The 20,405-nt window shown below is 37.2% G+C and overlaps 1 protein-coding gene across 1 annotated transcript in view; it reads right to left on the reverse strand.

Annotated features, from left to right (window-relative positions):
• Nucleotides 1–1,646: 1,646 nt before the first annotated feature.
• The window catches only part of SEBOX (SEBOX homeobox), an 83,649-nt gene continuing 64,890 nt past the window's right edge, over nt 1,647–20,405 (reverse strand). The window contains exons 2-4 of the mRNA XM_039365567.1: nt 13,892–14,067; nt 9,781–9,962; nt 1,647–2,863 (exon numbers count right to left, since the gene is read on the reverse strand). Coding sequence (XP_039221501.1) covers nt 2,722–2,863; nt 9,781–9,962; nt 13,892–14,067 — 500 coding nt within the window. The 3' untranslated portion in view covers nt 1,647–2,721. The remainder of the gene's footprint in view (nt 2,864–9,780; nt 9,963–13,891; nt 14,068–20,405) is intronic.

Raw genomic sequence — 20,405 nt, forward strand, 5'->3', positions numbered from 1 at the left:
GAGAAGATCTGCATACCCCACCCAAACTCTAGGAGTCAACCCCATCACCTGGGAAGCAGGATATGATAATAGAATTAAACCACAGATATCAAGGCCTAGACAAACACTCAGAAACAGCCTCAAGGTTCATGCCACAGGAACAGGAAACTATTCCAAACAAAAGGCTAGGGGGGTATAAAACCTACTGCCCATGTGCTCAATCCTTGCCCTTCTCTCTCCTCTGCACTTTCCTGAAGAACCATCTTTCTGCAATAAACTGTAACCTTCTTCCCAAAGCAGTCGCCATGTTTGCTTATTTATTCCCGGCTTGGATGAACCAGGATGAAGACTTTACTTCTAACGCTATGTAACAATCACTTCAAAACTGAGTATTTGAACTGCCCACAGGGGGCAGGGGAATGTAAAAGAGCAAGCTGGTAAAAGAGCAAGCAAGCTGGGTTTTGGGATTGGGGGGGAGATAATCAAATGTAAATATGAACAATCTAGCTGGAGAGCTTTGTGATTATAAAAACTAATCCTTTCTCCTTTCAGTTTTGATCCCTTCCCAATAATTAGCAACAATAACATATAACATTCCACTGGCATCTGAGCAAGTTCAGTTATAATTTTTATTAGTTCAATTTGTTTGTGTCTTTTGGTGTGAGTTTTACAGGATTAAATTCCCCCTTCTGAAAATGGTACAGTATGCTGTGAATTCAAATCTAAATTACCTCTACACCTTTTTTCAATGAAAGAATGAAATTCAGAGTTTCATTTCACTGTATTATGTAGCATGTTAAATTATTGGGTAATAAGTACCAGATTGCTGGTTTATACTGAGCACAAGTGGCACCAGCCAAACAATGATTCAAATCTGAACAGAAGGTTAGACTTATCTTTTGTAGCTAAAACCTCTACTAGAATGGGTGACCAAATGACACAAGAAGCATTGACCCTTTCTTGGAGTGCAAGGGGTAAGTGTCTCATTCAGACACTCCAGCAGACTTTCCTTGAGGTTCAGACCCAGCTGGGCAAAGGCTTTCTTTCCTATTCATGCTGATCAACATTCTTCATTACCAATATCTATATGGAAATAAATCTGTTCCATGAAGTCCAATCATTTGGAAAGACAAGGAGGACTGATTCAGGTTTCTCACTTGGGCACTAAGAGTACTTCATCTGCTGTTGCAGGAAAGGGACCCCCTATATATATATATATATATATATCTCACCATACAGAAAAATGCAATGATCAAAATATTCTAGGTTTGTTTGTTTGTTTGATAGTCACCATCTCAGCAAATAACTCTGGGTGTTTCTTTTCTGAATTCTTTTATCATTCTGGAGCTTCTTCAATACTTCTTAAGCAAAAGACATAGATCAGCTAGCTCATGGAAAGAGAGAAAGTTGGAACTGGTAGAAAAGCATTATATGTTGTCTCTATTTTATAACTAGGCAGAAAAAATATTGCGGATCAATGCATTGTTTCCAGCTCTATTAGGCTGTCATATTCCATGATGCATCTGGGCAAATCTACATATTCAGTGACCTTTTGAAAAGTCATCTCTGCTTTCTGCCTGAGGGAATCATACTTTACTCCTGAGAGTTGTCTTTCACACAGAAATTGATTATTTTAGAAATTCTACAGGATCCACTTACAACCAGAATGCTTTCAGTTCATTTTATTTGTTTAATAAAAAAAGGAAAACTCACAAAGCTTGCATGTATATCTTATATATATAAATATATACAGTATATATAAATCAAATGATTTCGGGCAATACTGTTGAGTATGGCATGAAACAAAACAAGTAGCAAACAAAGTATGTGGAGACTTAGTCCAATACAATAGGCTTAAACATGCCTATTTCTGTATTAGATTAAGGCCTCTGATTTTTCCATTGGAAATTAACTTTCATTTATAGTATCTGGATTCTGCTCTTTGGGTTTTTCCAAGATTTGTAGGTTTCTACCAGCTTTTCAATTCCACAGAGTAATATCTCAAATACATTCTCATACATTTTCACCGGGATGATGTGTTCTATGTGATTTGAAAATTTATACACTCCTACATTGGCAGAAATTGGTTCAAAATAATGTATTTTTATATTTAGAGATTCTTTGGAAACCAGCATAACAATATCAAAGAGGTTGTGGCAGAATAAACAGTAAGACACACTTATCTATAATCAAAATTGACTTCAAACAGCTAACAGAAGGAGAGATTCTAGTCAATAGACATAAAAGTTTAGATGCTAAGGCATCAGGCATATGCTGGTGTTCACAACATCAGTTGGGATCCCTTGTGCTTTGAATGGATCAGAGCATCAATGACCATGAGGATCTTTGGCATAAGATTTCAGATTATTTTAGAAGACTTCAAATAAAAGAGTTGAGGGGCAAACCCAGAAGTCCAATGGGAGACACAGAAGAATCAAATGCAGGATCTTTGGATTTGCAGTCATTCCTAGGATGAATTCAAGCCTTGTGTCCTTCACCAAAGAAGCTCCCAGAAGAGATTTCTTGGCACTTTTGCAATATTTGTGGGGGTTATTTGTATTTGCATTTTTATTTGTATTTGTAGCATCATGTTGGAAACTGTTTTCCATTCATTTGGATCCTGCTTTTATCTCCAATGCAAAACTTTAGCTCAGGTTGATGGTCTTTCTAAGTCTGAACAAATGGCAAAGCAGGACAGTTGCCTCTTTCTAGATTTGGGCTGTTCTTGCAGGTTGTTGCCCTCTAATTTACGGTTGGCACCTGGTTCCTCTGTAAACTATATTCCTTTGCCTTCAGTCTCAGATTGGCAATGCTGTTAGCCATATTCATGCCCTGAGCTGGGTTGGCATTGGTACAGGAAGCAGAATAAGAAGCCATGGCAGTACTGGGAGGCAGAGAAAGAAGAGGGGAGGGGGAAAAAAACAACACCAGATCATTTTTTGATTCTACAATTCACGTGCATGCAGGTGACCTACATGAGGTATGTCAAGTATCTAGAAAAACAACTGGCTAGCTTACTGAAGTCTTGCACTGCAGTTTGATTTTTAGCAGTTAAAGCTTTACATGGCATCTGCAAATGAAGTAACTAAGAAAAATGGAAGGATAGAAGCTTGGAGCCAAACATTTATAGCCATATTATGCAACTGTATTCAACCAATCTGAATTTCTAACGAGTACTACTGATCTTGGAATGATGTGCCAGGGCTATGGCTCAAAAAAGGGTGGGGCAATAAGAAAAGCAAACTGATTTCAACTGACTGCATTTTTGTTTTAAATAAGTTATCATTCCTTGTGTACATAATAATTGTGTCCTGATCCTAAAACAATTACAACCTAGCAACAACACTTGTAATGGAACAAAATATCCTCTCACATATCAGATCTTCATATTACGTTTTCTACTCTGAATTAGGAACAAGTGGAATAGGAACCATTCCAGACCTGAATCTCAATTGTGGAAGTGATTGATAATTTGGTGAAGACACCCCCAATCTCATGACTTGCAGCCATGCCAGCTGGGAATTCTGGGAATTGCAAATCCAAGCTGTCTTTAGAGCACCAGGTTGGGAAGATACTACTGCGAGTACACTTAGGAAGAGCCTTTAACCATATTGTACACATACAAGATATTAATAACCATATAATCCTAAAACAAGTGAATTCAGTTTGTCAAGGTTCTCTAGCAGCCAGATACACATTTAGTGTGGAAGAACTACTTCTACATCCCAGATCAGAATATCATAGGAACTATTGTCACAATGCATATTCCAATGTTGAACGAGGGGATTAAAATATACTTTAATTTACAGAGAATTCATTTCTATAGGCACACTTCCTAAGCATCTCAATGTTTAATACTCCTCTAAAAGCAGATTTATGTGTACATCAGTGCATATGTCAGATTTTTCATAAGTAGCATTAAAAAGGAACATAAATGGATCATGCAGAGAATAAACAAAATTGCACATGTTTAACCAGGACACAAAATAAATGGAACTGTCAACTGATAGCACTTTGGTCTTTCTAGTCATGGGTCTCTTTCATACCTGTAGCTTTTATGGTTTCTTTCAGGTTCCAAAGTCTTATAACATTTTTTATCTACAGATTTATCACTGGAAGAAGAATCTGGGAATCAATCCTACAAAGTATAAATCAAAACTTTTATAGGGCTGCTAATCCTGTTACAATGAGGAATGCAGAATTCCTGTGGCTCTCTCCATGCCAGAGTCTGGATCCACAATCAGGCAAAAGTATCTGAAGAAAAGATCTAAGTAGAACTCATAGGTCCTTTTGATTCACAAAAGTCTCACTAACATGAGTATAGTAAAAATAGTGGTCAATGCTTTAAAAACCTACAGAGCTAAATTAAAAGTAGCCAAAAGAATATTCTGATTCTTTTTTTCTGGGGCAATTTTTTATTTTTGGGGGAAATATTTCCAACTATTTTCAGCACAATACATTTTGCTTGCTGTATCTACTCTGTATGTATTGGTGGTGTGCTGTAGGCTTGTCTATTTGTGAGTTCCTAGAAATCTGTTTTGAGTTTGACAGCTTAATTTTAATCAGGCATTGACCAGTGGTATCTGTAATGAACACTTCTGAGGACTTGTGCACCAATTTTGTTCCAGTGGTTCAGTACCCATTTCTTTGAAGAGAAGTGAATTAATCTCCCTTAGGTTTACCAAGTTCCTCAAATAAACCCATTCATTTCCAAGAATCTGGTGCTGGAAATGTTCCCAGTGGTTTAAACCCAATTACTGTTTGCCAGATCAATCAGCCTTTGGGTTCTGCCTTGCCTTTCTCAGGCTTACTGGCAATCAAAATATTTTTTTTAAAAAAAATGACATACCAAGCAAAAATATGGTCCATATTTGTTTTTGTTTGTTTTACTTTGTTATACAGAGTATAGCCAAGAGCATTTCCCATGAGTTTTGTGAAATACTGTTTGCTTTGGGGTTTTTTTCTTCTTTTTTCCCCCCTTTGAAAAAAAGACTTTCAAAGGATGATCTTTGAGGGTGGCGGGCAAAAGAGCTGCCAACGGTAAAGAGAAGAAAACAACAGTGATTAGGCCTGGGAACAGTTCTTCCTTTGGGCACAGGAGCCAATTACTGTGGAAACATGACCTTTCTCATAATTTGTCAGAAATTAAAAGGGCAGCTTGCCAGATGAGATGTGATGAATCAGTGTTGAGTCAAAATGACAAAGATGCACCAAACCATTTTTCAGAGATTAATGAAAAAGTGAAGAATAAATGTCTGTGGCTTTGAATATACTGCTTTGGTTCAGATTGGACAGCAGTCTGCACATGAAGCATTGCTGTAAAATGGACCTGAGGGGTTCCAGCACTACTTGGCCACGTTGGCTGCATAGCATGCGGTATCATCATGTCCAGGGTTTGATTCTTATTTGTCTGGACTGAACTAGGAAGGATCTGCACAGATGAAAAAAGGATGACACTGCAGCTATCCAACAGAGATTCTAAAGAAACAGCTACTGTCAGCAGTTACCACAGAAATGAGAGCTGAATTACAAGTACACCCCTGTTTCTGAGGCTGAGAGCAACATTTGGCTCAGGATGGTTTTTACCCAACACCCTTTTCCTTCTACCTTCAGGATATAGATCAGGTATGCCTTACAAGGAGATAAAGTGAACAAGGCTGTATGTAGCAACAAGAGTAAGCTTGTGTTTGTGGAGGGCTGAACTGCTTTTCATTCCCTGCCACTCAGCGCTTTATAGACTGACCAGCCAACCAACTTCCAAAAGGGGAAGATATTGTCAGGAAGAATTAGTAAAATATGAAAACTGGTGTGCGATAGAAACAGGCATATTGAGGCAGGCCCATGCATGGCTTCAAGAGTGTCCCAATACCAGTCTTTACTTTTACTTTACTTTTGCTGAAGAGGTTGAAGAATAATCAAGGGAAATGTATTTAGTTAATTTTAAACAGATGTCCTGGCCCTTCCTCCTTAAAACATACTTCTGGCACCACTACTCAGCATCTAAGGAGGATGCTTAGCTTGAAAAAACATTGCAGATTTCAGTTTCTGACTGTTTTGCCCCACATGGCTGTCTCTTTCTGTATTCATTTAATATGGCTAAGCCAAGTGTGATGTGTGAATTCAGCTGCTGTGGATTCTGAATTATGTTTTAGAGTTGAACATAATAGCATAACTGAGAGTCAGATTGTTCTAGTGGTAAAGGTACAAGGCTAGAAACGAGATTGTGAATTCTAGTCCTGCTTTAAGCATGAAAATCTTGCTGGGTGACTTTGGGCCAGTCACTCTCTCTCAGCTTGACCTATCTCAGAGTTCTTGTTTTGAGGAAACAACACTAAGAAGAAGAAGTAATAAATACATTTGCTACCTTGGGCTTCTGGTTTGCCACACAGCCACCATGGACACCTGGAAGATGAGCTCAGCATTGCTGTAGGGTCAAAAGTAGCCCTGTAGGGTGACCTGCAAGGAGGGACCCTCGCTGGATCGTGGGAGAGCAGTAGCTCTCTCGCTAGAGCTGGAACAACCCTCCAAACTGGCGAACGAAAGACCGACCATAGTAATATAGCTCGTCACTAGGCTGCAGACAGCTGGTCATACTTTCCATCAAGCAACTTTAAAGCAGCGCAGAAGAGACTGGGTGAGATCTACCTCTCTTAAATCCTAATTATCTTTTGTACCTGCATAAGTTGCTTAAGTACTTTCCCCTCTGTGGAGAGGGAAGGGGGATTTCAGCCCTCCCTCTAGAAAAAGCAGTGACCGACTACTCAGGGGAGTTTTAAAACATTGAAAAAAACTTAATTGGATCCCAATCGGAATTTTATTTCTTAAAATTTGTGGACTAAAAACTTCCTATTCTTTATTTTTATTTTCACTGAAGATCTGGGTTTTTCTTTATAAAACAAAAGCAAAACTGAAAAGATTAAAGTAACTTTGGGGCTCAAAGGACAGCTTCTAATGGTAGGAGTGACATTTTGTGGCTAAACTTGATATTTCAATTTGTTGTTGTCTAAAAGAGACTTGGCTGACAGCCCAGAAAATAGATAAGACACCTGCAACCATGAAACATTAGAAGCTCAGCTGTGCTCCTAAACCATTGGGAAAAAAACTTTCTTTTTGAAATTCCTGACTGTAAAACTTCTAGTCTAGCACACTATCATGGAAGAAAATCAGGAACAGACTTTTCTGATGGAGGAGGATCAGGAGCAAATTCTTTACATGTTGAAAGAATTTCTCCAAACTCTCATTATAGCTGGGGAAGAAATAAGAGGCTATAGAAAAAAATAAAAAGGCAGCCTGGACTTGCAAACTCAAACTTTAATCACAACTAAAGAATTACCTGTACAGAACACAGCAGAAAAGATGGAACAATTAAAAACTATGACAGAAGACTTAATTGCTCAACATACACAGATAAAGAAAGATCAGGAAAAGAAACAGATAATATGGGAAAAAGAAAAGATTTTCTATATAAACCAGAAGGAACCTGAGTTTCAAGAAGAAGAACAGACTGAAAAGAAGACAAACAGATCAAGACAACCACGTCGAGATGGAAAAACAAAGAAATGACCTCCTAGAATGGCTAGTCCTCTCAAAAAAATGGTGACTGGATGGTATCTTCAACATCAAATAAAAAATATAACAATACAAGGAGACCTGTTTGATGACTCAAAAGCATGGACATGGAAGATTTATTTATTTATTAAAATTTATAGACCGCCCCACTCCCACAGGACTCCGGGCGGCTAACAATAAAAACACAATATAACTTAACAAAACAAACAATACAATAACATTCATCCAGGGGTCAGATTTTATAAACCCCAGGCCTGCCGGAAAAGCCAGGTCTTAAGTAGCTTGCGGAAAACCAACAGGGTAGGAACGGTCCTAATCTCCGGGGGGAACTGGTTCCAAGACTGGGCGCCATCACAGAGAAAGCCTTCCCCCGTGGCCCCGCCAAATGGCACTGCTGATTTGGTGATTTGGCAAAGAAAAAAGCTAGAATAAGACTGAACAAGAATGGGATTTCGGTTTACTTATGAGAATTAAAATGGAATAGACTTAAGTAGACAAGATATGTACTTTGATTATGAACTGAGATAAAGAAAATTTTAACCATTTAAAATTTAGAAGTATAAGTATTGATAATTAAATTTGAATACCGATTTGTCAATAATGGTCATGTAAAGGTGATTAGATATATATAAGCTAAAGAAAATTGAAGAATGTAATAAATGTGTTTTTATGTAGCATTAAGAATAAAAATCATTAGCTTAAATATAAGATAATAGATACAAAGAGGAGAAGAGAGGAAGTATTAAACATTGAAATAAAAGAAATTTGGTTTATTAATTTAAGATATTTGGAAATTACTAGAAAATAAGAATATTATATACTGTATCATTAATTTGTTGATGTAAATGGCAAGAACGTAAATAGATAAGACATGTATCCTGAACATCGGATTTTGTGAGGAATTGTGATAAAGGAAATTGGGGTCATTAGGCCTACTTATGAGAATTAAAATGGAATAGACCCAAATAGCTAAGATGCATACTTTGAATATGAACTGAGATAAAGAAAATTCTAGTCATTTAAAATTTAGAAGTACAAATATTGATAATTAAATTTGAATATTGATTTGTGCATAAGATATAGATAAGACGTATATCCTGAACATCAGATTTCGTGAGGAATTGTGATAAAGGGAATTGGGGTCATTTATAATTTGGAAATGAACAATATTAAACATTAAATCTAAATGTTAATGGTAAATCAAAATTGGGAAAAAGTCATTAGGTTATTGATTGTCAAAAAGATTGAGTGTTAATATAAATAAGATATATATAAACTAAAAACTATTGAAAAAATGCAAAAAAGTTGCTTCTATATGATTATTAGAATAAAAATTGTGTTAATTCAAATATGAGACAGTGTATATTAAGAGGAAAAGAGAGGAAATATTTACTGTATTAGGTTGAGATTTGTACCAATCACATTTGTATGTAATTGGATTATTGTAACTCAGTCGCCACATTGCTTTTTGATTATGTAGTTGTAATATTAGAAAACCAATAAAATTTATAACAAAAAATACATTTGCTACCTTGAGTTATTTATAAAAAAATAATAAAGATACAAAAAAATTAAATATGAAATCAGGCACTGAGACCAAATCAAGCCATCATCTATGTATCATTTGGGAGAGGGGTCTTGCTACAATGTTTTGCTCTATAAAGAGAATCATTAGTTCTGACTATATATATTCTGTTAGCTATTTAAACCAAGTGAACAAGGGTCACAATGGAATTCAAGTGAGTCCAGTGTGTGTCCCATTACTCAATCACTTTCTTTTCTTATCTTCCTTGTTTTTCCAGAAAAGTCTGCCAAACTCCTTTAAATCCCTTTATTTTTCTCAGCACTAACCTTTTTCTACTTTTCTATAGCTACTCCCACTTATGCTTGGTGTCTTGGCCAGAAAGAGTGTAAATTCTCAAAGTAGCCTATTTAGCCTATAATCTATAAGTTTTTGCTTTGAAACTAGCTTGCCAGTCACAGCTTTTTTCCAAAGAATCTTGTGAACTTTAGTTTGCTGAGAGTGCTGGAAATTGTTCTCATTCAGGTCATAACTGAGATAAGATTCTATGGTCCTTACCTAGGTTTCCTCTTATATGAACATTATCCTTATTTGGACACACATGCCTCATGGTACATACAGTTCTTAGGCTTTGTCACCCACCTAGAAGGAATAATAGGTGGCTGCAGTGAACCAGAGGCAACCAACAGGGGTATAAGATATATAGTCACCTGTAAGGAGAGGCAGTTCCCCAGGAGAGATAGTCAGTGGCTCTTGGTGCTGGGCGAGGTACAATTGGTTGCTCCACTGCAGTTACATCACCTGAGTAAGACTTAAGGAGGGATGCATTTTTGTTGGCCAGCATTGCTCGCTCATTCCTGCGAAACTTTGCCCGCCTGTTCTGAAACCACACCTAGGAAGAGAAGCATACCAGAACCAGGTATCAGATACTGTGGTATGAAAATATGCATTTCAATATTCTACATCAAAATCAAAACAGATCCCTTGCTGCTTCAGTCAGCACAGCATAAAAAGTTTCAATTCACATAGTGACTGTATTTTTGTTGGCCAGAAGAGGATGTTTTTGGTTCAGTGAGGATGTTAAAGTAGGATTTGGGGAACATAAGTTCAATACTCTATTCACAAAAAGGAGCAGGGCTGGCATTTTCAGGTAAAGGAATGAATATACTCCACCATCAAAAAAGGAGAGAGAGTACTGGTAAGTTATTGGATCAAGAGGTTAAGATGAAACAACTATACCACCGTTTCAACTTATCTCACCTGAGATTATGATCTTTAAGAAATGAGTAACTTATTATTCCATACAGGGCTAAATGTAATCATTACATTTTAATAAATATGCAATAAATATTAAATAAAAATGAATAAGCTACTAAGCTATATAAACTATTTAGTAAATATGGCCCATTTATCTATAAAGCAGAGATGGGGAGAATACTTTCACTCTTAAGCTAAACAAATGTGAAAGAAGGAAAGTGCTATTGGGAAAATTTTCAATGACCTACTTAGAAAAAAATCAAAGGGATCTAGTGAGATGTTTTGGGGGCTGCAAAATCTTCCTCCTCCTCCTCCTCCTCCTCCTTTGTTTTTATCATCAGTTGTAGTGAGCAGGATGCTGCACTCTGGTGGTAGAATTATTCACAACTGGATTCTGGCTGGAATTCCTTTTTTCAAAGAAAACCTCTTGTGTTTATTACAGAAGTTAACTCCCAGTAAATTTTGGAAACTCTTCCACTCATTCAAGCAAGGAGCCAGACCTAAATCTTTGACTAGATGCTATTGGAAAGGGAGAGAGGAAAGACGAAAAGGACTGATAGTGAGCCTCTGCTTGACATTCCTCTAGGCTTGCCTGGTTCCTCATATGACAAAAATCCTTTGGATAAATAACCAAATCTAATGGAATGAGGTTATTCATATTCACAGTTTTTCTAGGTTTTGGAAATGATTTCATACTTAGTTACCACCTTTCCCACTGCATTTAAGAAGCTATCACATTAGGCTACTGTATATAAGCTATTAAGAAGTTATTGTTTCTATTTCTTAAAAAGTAAAATCTTTGAATAGTGAGATTGGCAGCACATGCATTTAATAAATAAATAAATAAAAATAAAAATCAATCTATGGGATAAAAGGCAAGCTATGAGCTGGTTTAGTCAATGGCAGCATTTAGTCAATGGCAGGTACTGTACTTGGCAACCAGCAGTAACTGTAAGGAGAAAAGGTTTGCCCTGCTGAGAGATGCTCTCTAACTGTTTCATCTATTTGACTGATATCATTATCAACAAAATGCTAGAAGTGGATCAGGGTGAATACCATATGTGCAACTATTCACAATCCATATCCCTGCTCTTCAAAATAATGTTGAGTCTTCTAGCAATCACTTTAGTGAATGCAATGAGCATATGTTTCTAAATGTAAAAATAAATTGGGCATCCCTCTGAAAATTTCAGTAAAGTCCACTGCTTTGAATGATTTTTTGGGGCAGCCTTTTTCTTGGCTTAGAACGTACCTATGTTGTAAATTCAGTTAGAAATACAAACATAAATTTTGACATCTCATTCCCACTAACTTTCTTCAGACTGTTAGAGCAAAGAAAGTTTGTAACTCCTTCTAGAATCTAATAATTTTTCCCTGTTGTGGTATTTTATAGATTAACGTCAACTACAGAAAGATAATCTACAAAAATATGGATATTGCTAGTTCCTTGGGAAAAACACTTTGGGCACAATCCAGCCCAAACAAAACACATAACTCTTTCAGTTTTACAGGAATTATTTACCATGGCTTGTTGAAATCACAGGAAACCTACAATGATTATGTCCAGAACATTCATTCATAGAATCCCACACTGAACTGTTTTAAATGAGGAGCTTCTTCTGTTGAAGGAGCAAATAAAGTCTTGTTCAGCCAACAGTCCAAATCCTAGTTAATCCTCCCAAACATAATGTCCAGGCTTTTTCATGTACATTTGTGAGATTAAGGAGACACTGGAGAAAATATTGGCCATTATATTTGCTAACTAGGAACAAGAAGCTTGTTTTTATCTTCTATCATTAATGTTTTCATTCCAGAATATAGGTTGCAATTATCTATAACTTTTCTAAAGTGCCTGTTATTTGTATTTGTATGTATTTGTTACCTTTGTTAATGTTGCCTAAAGTAGTGTAAGCCTGAGGCTCACATAAGTTTTTGGGAAGTTGAAAAGGCTACATCTCAGGAACATCAGTATTACATTATACTGTACTGTCATGGCATCTCTGTAACTATCTTAGAAAAGAAGGGATGTAGAGCAGTAGTTACAGAATTCTGCAGGGCACCTTTAGAATTAGCCCCTGAATGAGTCTGTAGTAAAAGAGCATGCTGTTATGGAACATTTATGGAAGAACAGGTAATGATACTCTCTCCCATAATCATTTCTAGTTTTTGAAGAAAATGTTAGTTAAGACAATGTTTTCTAGTACTTTTGCTCATATAATGATGGGGATACAGTTTTAGAAATTTAAAAATGGGAGGTTTCCAGCTCTTAGGGTTGTAAATTTATGACATAAAAATATATATAAAGATCTGTAGTGAGGGAATAGTTTTAATTTGTCTAGAACTGGTGCCCTAATCAAATACTTACCCACTTACAGGTAGTCCTTGACTTACAATCACAGTTGAGCCCAAAATTATGTTAAGTAATTTTTACCCCATTTTACAACCTTTCTTGCCACAGTTGTTAAGTGAATCACTGCAATTGTTAAGTTAGTGACATTTTTCTTAAGTGAATCTAGCATTCTCATTGATTTTATTTCTCAGAAGGTCACAAAAGTTGATTACATGACCTTGGGATATAGTTGTGAAGCAACTAAATTTTGATCATATGACCATGGGGATACTGCAACAGTCATAAGTCTGAAAAATGGTCATAAATCACTTTTTTCAGTACTGTTGTAACTATGAATGGTCACTAAATGAACAGTTGTAAGTTGAGGACTACCTGTATTTCATCCTTGCTCCTTGAAAATTGTCAAAATGTGGAGCTCAGAATAAAACATTTAAGTCAACAACTTGGTATACAATAAGACAAGCTAATAAGAAATATTGGTCTTCGTAATTAAAGAAAACAATTATTTAACATTTTATTTTAGCTTAAAGCATTTTAGCTTAAAAATAATCGAATTAATGAAACATTTTAGCTTAAAAAATCAAATTAGTGAAACATTTTAGTATAAAATAATCTAATTAGTGAAGCTATTTTTATTTGTGATACTATTATAAATGTTCAAGTATTAAAATTCAAATATTCATGTTGTAACAACCTGTTAAAATGGTTAATACTTTTGGTTGTAGCATACATCAGCTGAATTTGAATGGATTTAATTTATTGGAGTTCCAAAAATGTGATCCAAATGCTATTCTTAAATTTTGAAACAGCTATTCCACTGCATGGGGATGCAGGGATAAAAAAAAAAAAAGGAACAGCATTTTTCTCCCATCCTATAGCAGATAACTCTAGCAACCCTCTATATCCACAATACAGCAGTTGATATTATACACATTGTTCTTTGTTTGTTTGTTCGTTCGTTTGTTTGTTTCCATACATACATTCTGATGCCTAGTATCTGAAATAAAATACAGGGATGGAGAAATCAAAATACGTTTTAAAACAGCAGAAATAGAAAGATGGATTCATTTTTGAAACAAAAACTTCTAAAGGGGGCTGGAAGAAAGGATAATATGTTTACCTCTTTGTTTTTGTTTTTTTCTTTAAAAAAAAAGATAGAAGGAATGAAAAGAATAAGTCATCTGGTCTGTTCTTTGGGGTGCTGGAATCATTACCTGGACCCGAGCCTCAGTGAGGTTGACCCTGCGTGCAAGGTCTTCTCGTACAAAAGCATCTGGGTAATGTGTCCGCTCAAAGACTCTCTCCAGGGCCTGAAGCTGGCTGCTGTTGAAGGTGGTCCTGTTTCGCCTCTGCTTTCGTTTCTTCTTCTCTTCAGAATTCAGCTGATCACCTGGCAAAGGAGACAGCCAAAAAACTAGAGTGGGGAGGTGATTCAGTAGATCAAACAAAACTGTTCATCAAACAAGTGGCTTTTGAAAATTGAGTTTTTTCAAAAGAAAAACTGCATGGCAATTAACAGGTGAGGTCAAATATAATCCAAAATAGCAGTAAAATAGAACAACATGCAACTTTGCATAAATGTTCTACGGCTGCTCAAATGTAGGGTAATCTATAAGTGGTCATACAGTTTAGTGTTTCAATTTCATCTCCCTTTATTGGCTGAGTGAAAAAGTAGTATTGTCTTCTTAAAGACTTTAGGGCTCAGACTATCCTTATCAAAATAACTCAGACAATTGAAGTAACATACACCAGGACACAAAGGGAGTGCCATATCCTATTAATATTAGTTATTCATTATTTAAACAGATGCATAGCCTAGAATCAGATTGTTTTGTGAGTTAAAGGAATATTAAGGATGAATATAGATATCTCCACAACTCTTTTCATAAAAGGAAATTAATAACTTCCTCTGTAAATGGGTTTGAGACCAATAGTATTTTCGTAACACTGAATATTATAAACACGTGCCCTTTAAAATCTTTGTTACTCAATTTAAAAAAATTAGATTTTTATCACAGTTGTTATTTGGGAATCACATATATTTTCCCCAAACTATCAAATTTTGCTATTACTATCAAATTGCCCTGTATTTTATAACTCTTTTAATGTTAATCATCTCTTGCTCTTTTCCTCTCATATAATATCTTTCTCTTCCTTTTATAGAATAGTTTAATTATATAGTGTGCCAATATTTGAGGGGCTAATCAAGGAGAAGACCGACCTAGAATTAAGGAGAAATTTCCTAACAGTGAGAATAATTAACCAGTGGAATTAACCTGGGATCTTCCTCACCAACCTGACATCTTCTATTTATGTTGGGCTAAAACAACCCTAATTCCTAACTGCAGTGCTCAAAGGCCAAGCTCAGCAACAATGCTGGGAGTTAATCCAAAATCCACATCTCTTCCATCCAGGAATCAATTAAAGCATTAAGTGAAGAATAAACAAAAGCAACATGTGATTCTGACATTTATGTACATAACATAGATGCAAAGAGCCAAATGTACTGTAGTTGCAACTCCATGCTTCCAAATATCCACTAACAAAATGCAGTAAAATAAAAATAGGATAGTCATCTGCTCAACGAATTGTTCCTTGTTGAGGAGTGGCGTGTGTGTGTGTGTGTGTGTGTGTGTGTGTGTGTGTATGTGTGTGTTTCTTGCTTTCTAATCAGCCCTAACTTCTGGCAACTGCTGGACAAATTCCTGAGGTGTTCTTGGCAATATTTTCAGAAATGGCTTGTCATTGGGTTTTTTTTTCCTTGGGGGGGAGGGGGGCAGTCAATAGTCACCCAACTGGCTTTGTACCTAAGACAGGTCTAGAATGAATGGTCTCCCTGCTTCTAGCTCAGTGCCTTTAACATTATACCATACTGACTCTCCATTTAAGATTAACAACATATTTCTTTTCAAATTAATCTGGAATACAATATGTTTCAATTTTACTTCTCAGCCTTCATGAAAATGCCCTTTCTGCATAAAGTAACTTTTATTTTTAGATTTTATTGTTACATAGTTTTTTGTTTCTTTTTTATTCTGTATATCCAAGTTATTATTATAGGCAGATCAAATTACTAATGAGAAGTACATTTGTACTTAATAAGACAATTACAGTATTACAGTAGTGGTCAAAATTGTGGAAACCTTTTGGGAAAAGTGTATTTTTGAGGTTTGATGCCTAATAACACCACTTTTTTTGGAGTAGTACCATAAAATTATATATCAATGGAAAGATAATTAAATCAAGAATGTAATGCAACATAGTTTGTTCAATTATCTATATTCTATGAAAAGTTATAGTTAAATAACCAGAAAAAGGAAGCACAACTTGCTTAGATTGATATCAGGTAGCTTTCCTTCATCTGATTGTAGCCAATGAGCATGAGTGTTTAGAGAGCCAATCAGGTGTCATCTTGTTTTGGCAATAAGCCAATCAGATCACAGTAGGATTCAGTTATTGATGTCATCTATTGAAGCTGAGAGGAGGACATTTGTCAGTGTGTTATGTGATCGCTATCAAGTTCGTTGGGGTTTTTTTCCTTTCATTTAGTGAGCTTGTAAAACGTAATAAAATTAAAGTAATGGTGCAAAGAGTTGACTGGTTGCCTAGAAAGCGATGTAAAATAGTATTATTAAGTGAACAAGGCTACAGTTATAAAGAAATTAGAAGAAAAATTGGTGGAAACTTAACCAAAGGTGGCATTTCTACTTTTCCCAAAAGGTTTCCACAATTTTGGCCACTACTTTAAAATAATTTTTGTTTTTCATTTTGGACAGATATGAATAATCTGAATGCTATCTGTGAATTCTAGAAACAATTTTGATTTATTAACTTTACAACTTTCATTTAAGTCTAGGAGATAAAGGGGATATATACATTTCCTCCTTGTCCTCCTCTCTATTTTTTATTGTCCCAGCAGCTACAATGACAGCTCACTTTCACGGAAGAGAATAGACATGAACCTGGGTCTCTCTAGTCCTCAATGAACACTTAATGGAGTAGCTTTGAAGACCCTGGAAAAGATCTACAGATGCGATAATGTGTCAGAATAGTGTGTGCAGTGAAATCCCCTGTGACACTCTGTGGAAGCAAAAGTTGAACTTTGAAGAAGTAGGATTAAAAAAAGCACTGACACTTTTGAAAACTCCTAAGAATACCAAGGCCAGCCAAGAAACAAATAAATGGGTCATTGAACAAATCAATCCAGAGTTCTGTCTCAATCACAACTGAGCAGGCTAAAACAATCATACTTCAGATATATTATGTGAAGCTCAAGCTCTCTGGAGAAGGTATTAATGCTGGAAAAAGTGGAAAGAAAGAGGAGAGGAGGATGACCAACGGCAAGGTTGAGGGACTCAGTTACAGCAGTGATGGCTACAGAATTGTAAGGCATAAAGGTCAGTTTAGGGTCAGTTTGTCTTGAAGAGAATCAGTCTATGTGGTTTAAGAGCTGACACTGATTTGATGAAATCTAATCAATCAATCAAACAAACAAGCAGGGTCACAGATTTTGGTGTTCTGCCAATTTTCATTTTTTTTAAAAAAAATCTAGATTAATTTAGATTCTGATAATTAGTCATTTCTAAATCTGAGCTTTTTTAGCAAACAAGGAAAAAAGGGCTATCCTATTATCATCAGGAGAGGTTCAAGTATGAGCCTGTAGAGCAGGGGTATCAAACTGCCAGCCTGCGGGCTGAATGCATAACGCCAAAACCGCGCCCACCCCATTGCCGGCAATGGGAAAAAAGTCATGATACGTCGCAATACGTCATGTGACATCACGAGTTTGACACCCGTGCTGTAGAGCCTTTCTGCAGAACTTGTTTCTCCAAGACCACTGTCCTCCATGGACCAGACAGCCATGTATTTATGCTGTGGAACCTGCCCCCACACAAATAGTTTACTACCCAGAGAAAACAGCAATGACAGCATTATGATAATAACAGGGAAATGGAGGAAATCTGAAAAAATGGGCCATAGCAGATGTCCAGATGGAAGATGTGCTTGATAAGATTCATGGCATTATAAAACTTACATTTCTTCCACTAAGGGAATTTCCTTTTTAACTGTCCTTTTTATTGTGATATTATCCAGCCCAGCCTTACCATTGCTCTGTCTAATAAAACTATTATAAAGAATTCTAATTATTAAACATGCATGCATAATTTTACAATACATTCACTCCATAGCAAGAAAATACAATATGCTGGGAACACAGCGACCTCATAACCCTGAAGGCAATCTCTATAGTAAAGTAAGACATAAAATGGTCCCTTAAGTATCATTACAGGGTGGAAAGCAAAGTATAGGAACACACAATATAAAAACTTTAGCTGGGAAAAAGAAGAAAAAAAACCCAGCACCCACTCCAACAGCAAAGCAAACCACTTCAGGTCAACCATGATCTTAACTGTGCAAGCCACAATTAGTGAAATGATTAATAGCAGAACAAAATAATACAGTTGAGCTGCCAACTTTTTTCTGGCAAAACCTGCTGAGCTTTTGATAGCTACATGATGGCTAGAAATGCAAAGCCTAAACTCTTCTGTTTATTAAGAAATTACAAAATATTGTATGAAAATTAGAACTAATACAAGCTTTTTGTCTCTGATTAATATGCTAGGGAGGGTATCCCTGTTCCAAAGAATCAATAATGGAGTCTTAAGAACCATTAGATGTTTTTCATAAGAAGCCTGCAGTGATTCCCAACACCTGATCTGAAGTCTTTCTAATACCATATTTAATCTGGAATTTTGTATGTGATATATGTATGGTAACCATTCTACTCTAAGGGATTCATTAAAGTAATACTTGAGAGTATTTGCCAGAACATACAACTTAACATTGCTTTGTACAGTATTTTTATGTTTGGGTTGGGGGGGCCATTATTTGTAGCCATTTTGAATGCTCAGTTGAAAAGAAAGGTATGATGTAAATTGAAATAAAAAATACATGATACATAAGAAAACTCTTTTTCCCAATCCACGAAGGGGGAGTGAGGTGGGCTTTATTGTTGCCTACAGATTCTGGGAAGACTGATCCCAGCTGTAATCACATTGTCAACGTTGTGACAAATAAGAAATTACAACCATTTTACCTTTTGCTTTTACTGTGCTTTTTCTGCCGTTTGAGAGATTTAGATGTAGAAGGGGGGATGCTTGAGCATTTTCAGTTAGCCATAACAATTGCAGCTGTGTGTGAACTCAAGGTCAATGTTAGATAAAGTTTTGGCAGGTTGAGAAGTTGGGAGGAGAGCTCGCCTTTTGGAATAATTGGTGAATGTGATTTATGACAGCCTTTCTGGGGTGGGAATTACAACTTGTTACTTTGTATCTGGGGGAAGAGAACTTCAGTGTTGGGTTTAACTATATAAGTGCTGATACTTTGTTTCCTGAATAAAATGTTCTTTAAGGAAGAAATCTTTGCTTTGAAGTTCTTTTAATTGGTTTCATCTATGAGAACCATGAAACCCAAGACTCACTTTTTCTTTAATTTTATTGGGTCCTGAGCTCCAATCACCTACCCAAGCAGAAGCGAGGCTGACAAAGACTCAGGGAAGATCCCGAAATGGAGAAGCAGAAGAAACTGTCACCAGCACCCAACCACAGCTACTACATCTGTGGATGGAGCGCAGGCCATCGCACTGATAGAGAGTGTGGTTTCTGAGACTCCAGCAGAGGGGCAAGACCAAAGATCTGAGAGCACATCTGGTCATCGGAATGGACCCTGCCTAGTGGAGACTCATGGCAATCAGAGATGGCCCAGCCGAAGAAGAGTTCTTCAAAGGGTGCTGAAATTGAATTTCCATCGATTGCCTCCCAGGAGTTATGCTGTCCTGATCATAGACCAGCTAAGCAGGTGGCACCATCAGATGAGTCGGGTGAGTGGAAGTATCTGACTGCAATCCAGCCAGTCAGTTGAGCATTTGAGGTAGATATTCGAAGGGCTAGACATGGCAAGCAAGGAGTGGGCCACCCGCCCATTGCTGATCAGCAAGCAAGATGACAGGCACCTCCGAGACTTCTCAGTCCAGGAGAAGCCTTAGTTCCATCGGTGGGGCCAGGGCCATTTCCTCATGACTGAAGCCACCAGCTTTAACCTCAAGCCCAGTGTGGAGGAGAAGCCTGGATTGTCGGCAGCAGCGTGCTAGCCCTTACCGTCATCAGCAGTCGCTGAGTCTTGACTGCCACCAGCGATGTGACAACCCAAGGTGTTGAGAGCGGTATGTTAGCCCCGAGTGGCATTGCCCCTATGTGAGCCCTGACCAGTACCCATGCCACCATAGCCTGGACTATCACCAGCACAGGGAGAGCCCTGATCGTCACCGATACCAGGACCACCTGGTCTGTCACTATCACTGTCGAAGCCCTGAGCCTCACCACCGGCAACGCAGCCCTGAATACTGTCACCAATGCGACACCAGCCCAGAGCCCATGCCAAGGTTTGATAAGGCAGGGGGCATTCAACATGGCCTGATGCACCAGTATGGATGGTTGCATGCCTTGCTAGACAGGCAGCGACCCGTAACACCCCCACTTTTTAAACCCACTTTTGATGGAGACCCTGAGAAGTTAACTTTCTTTTTGAACCAAGTGCGTTCCTATATGAACTGAAATGCCAATGCCTACCCAGACCTTGCTGTGATGGTCGATGTCATAGCGACAAACCTGGAGGGGGAGGCATTGGAGTGGCTGAATAGCTTGCACAGCAAACAGGCACCAGAGCTAT

Source organism: Crotalus tigris, unplaced genomic scaffold (genome assembly GCF_016545835.1).
Source record: "Crotalus tigris isolate CLP2741 ecotype Arizona unplaced genomic scaffold, ASM1654583v1 scf7180000020128.343356, whole genome shotgun sequence".
NCBI classification, from domain to species: domain Eukaryota; kingdom Metazoa; phylum Chordata; class Lepidosauria; order Squamata; family Viperidae; genus Crotalus; species Crotalus tigris.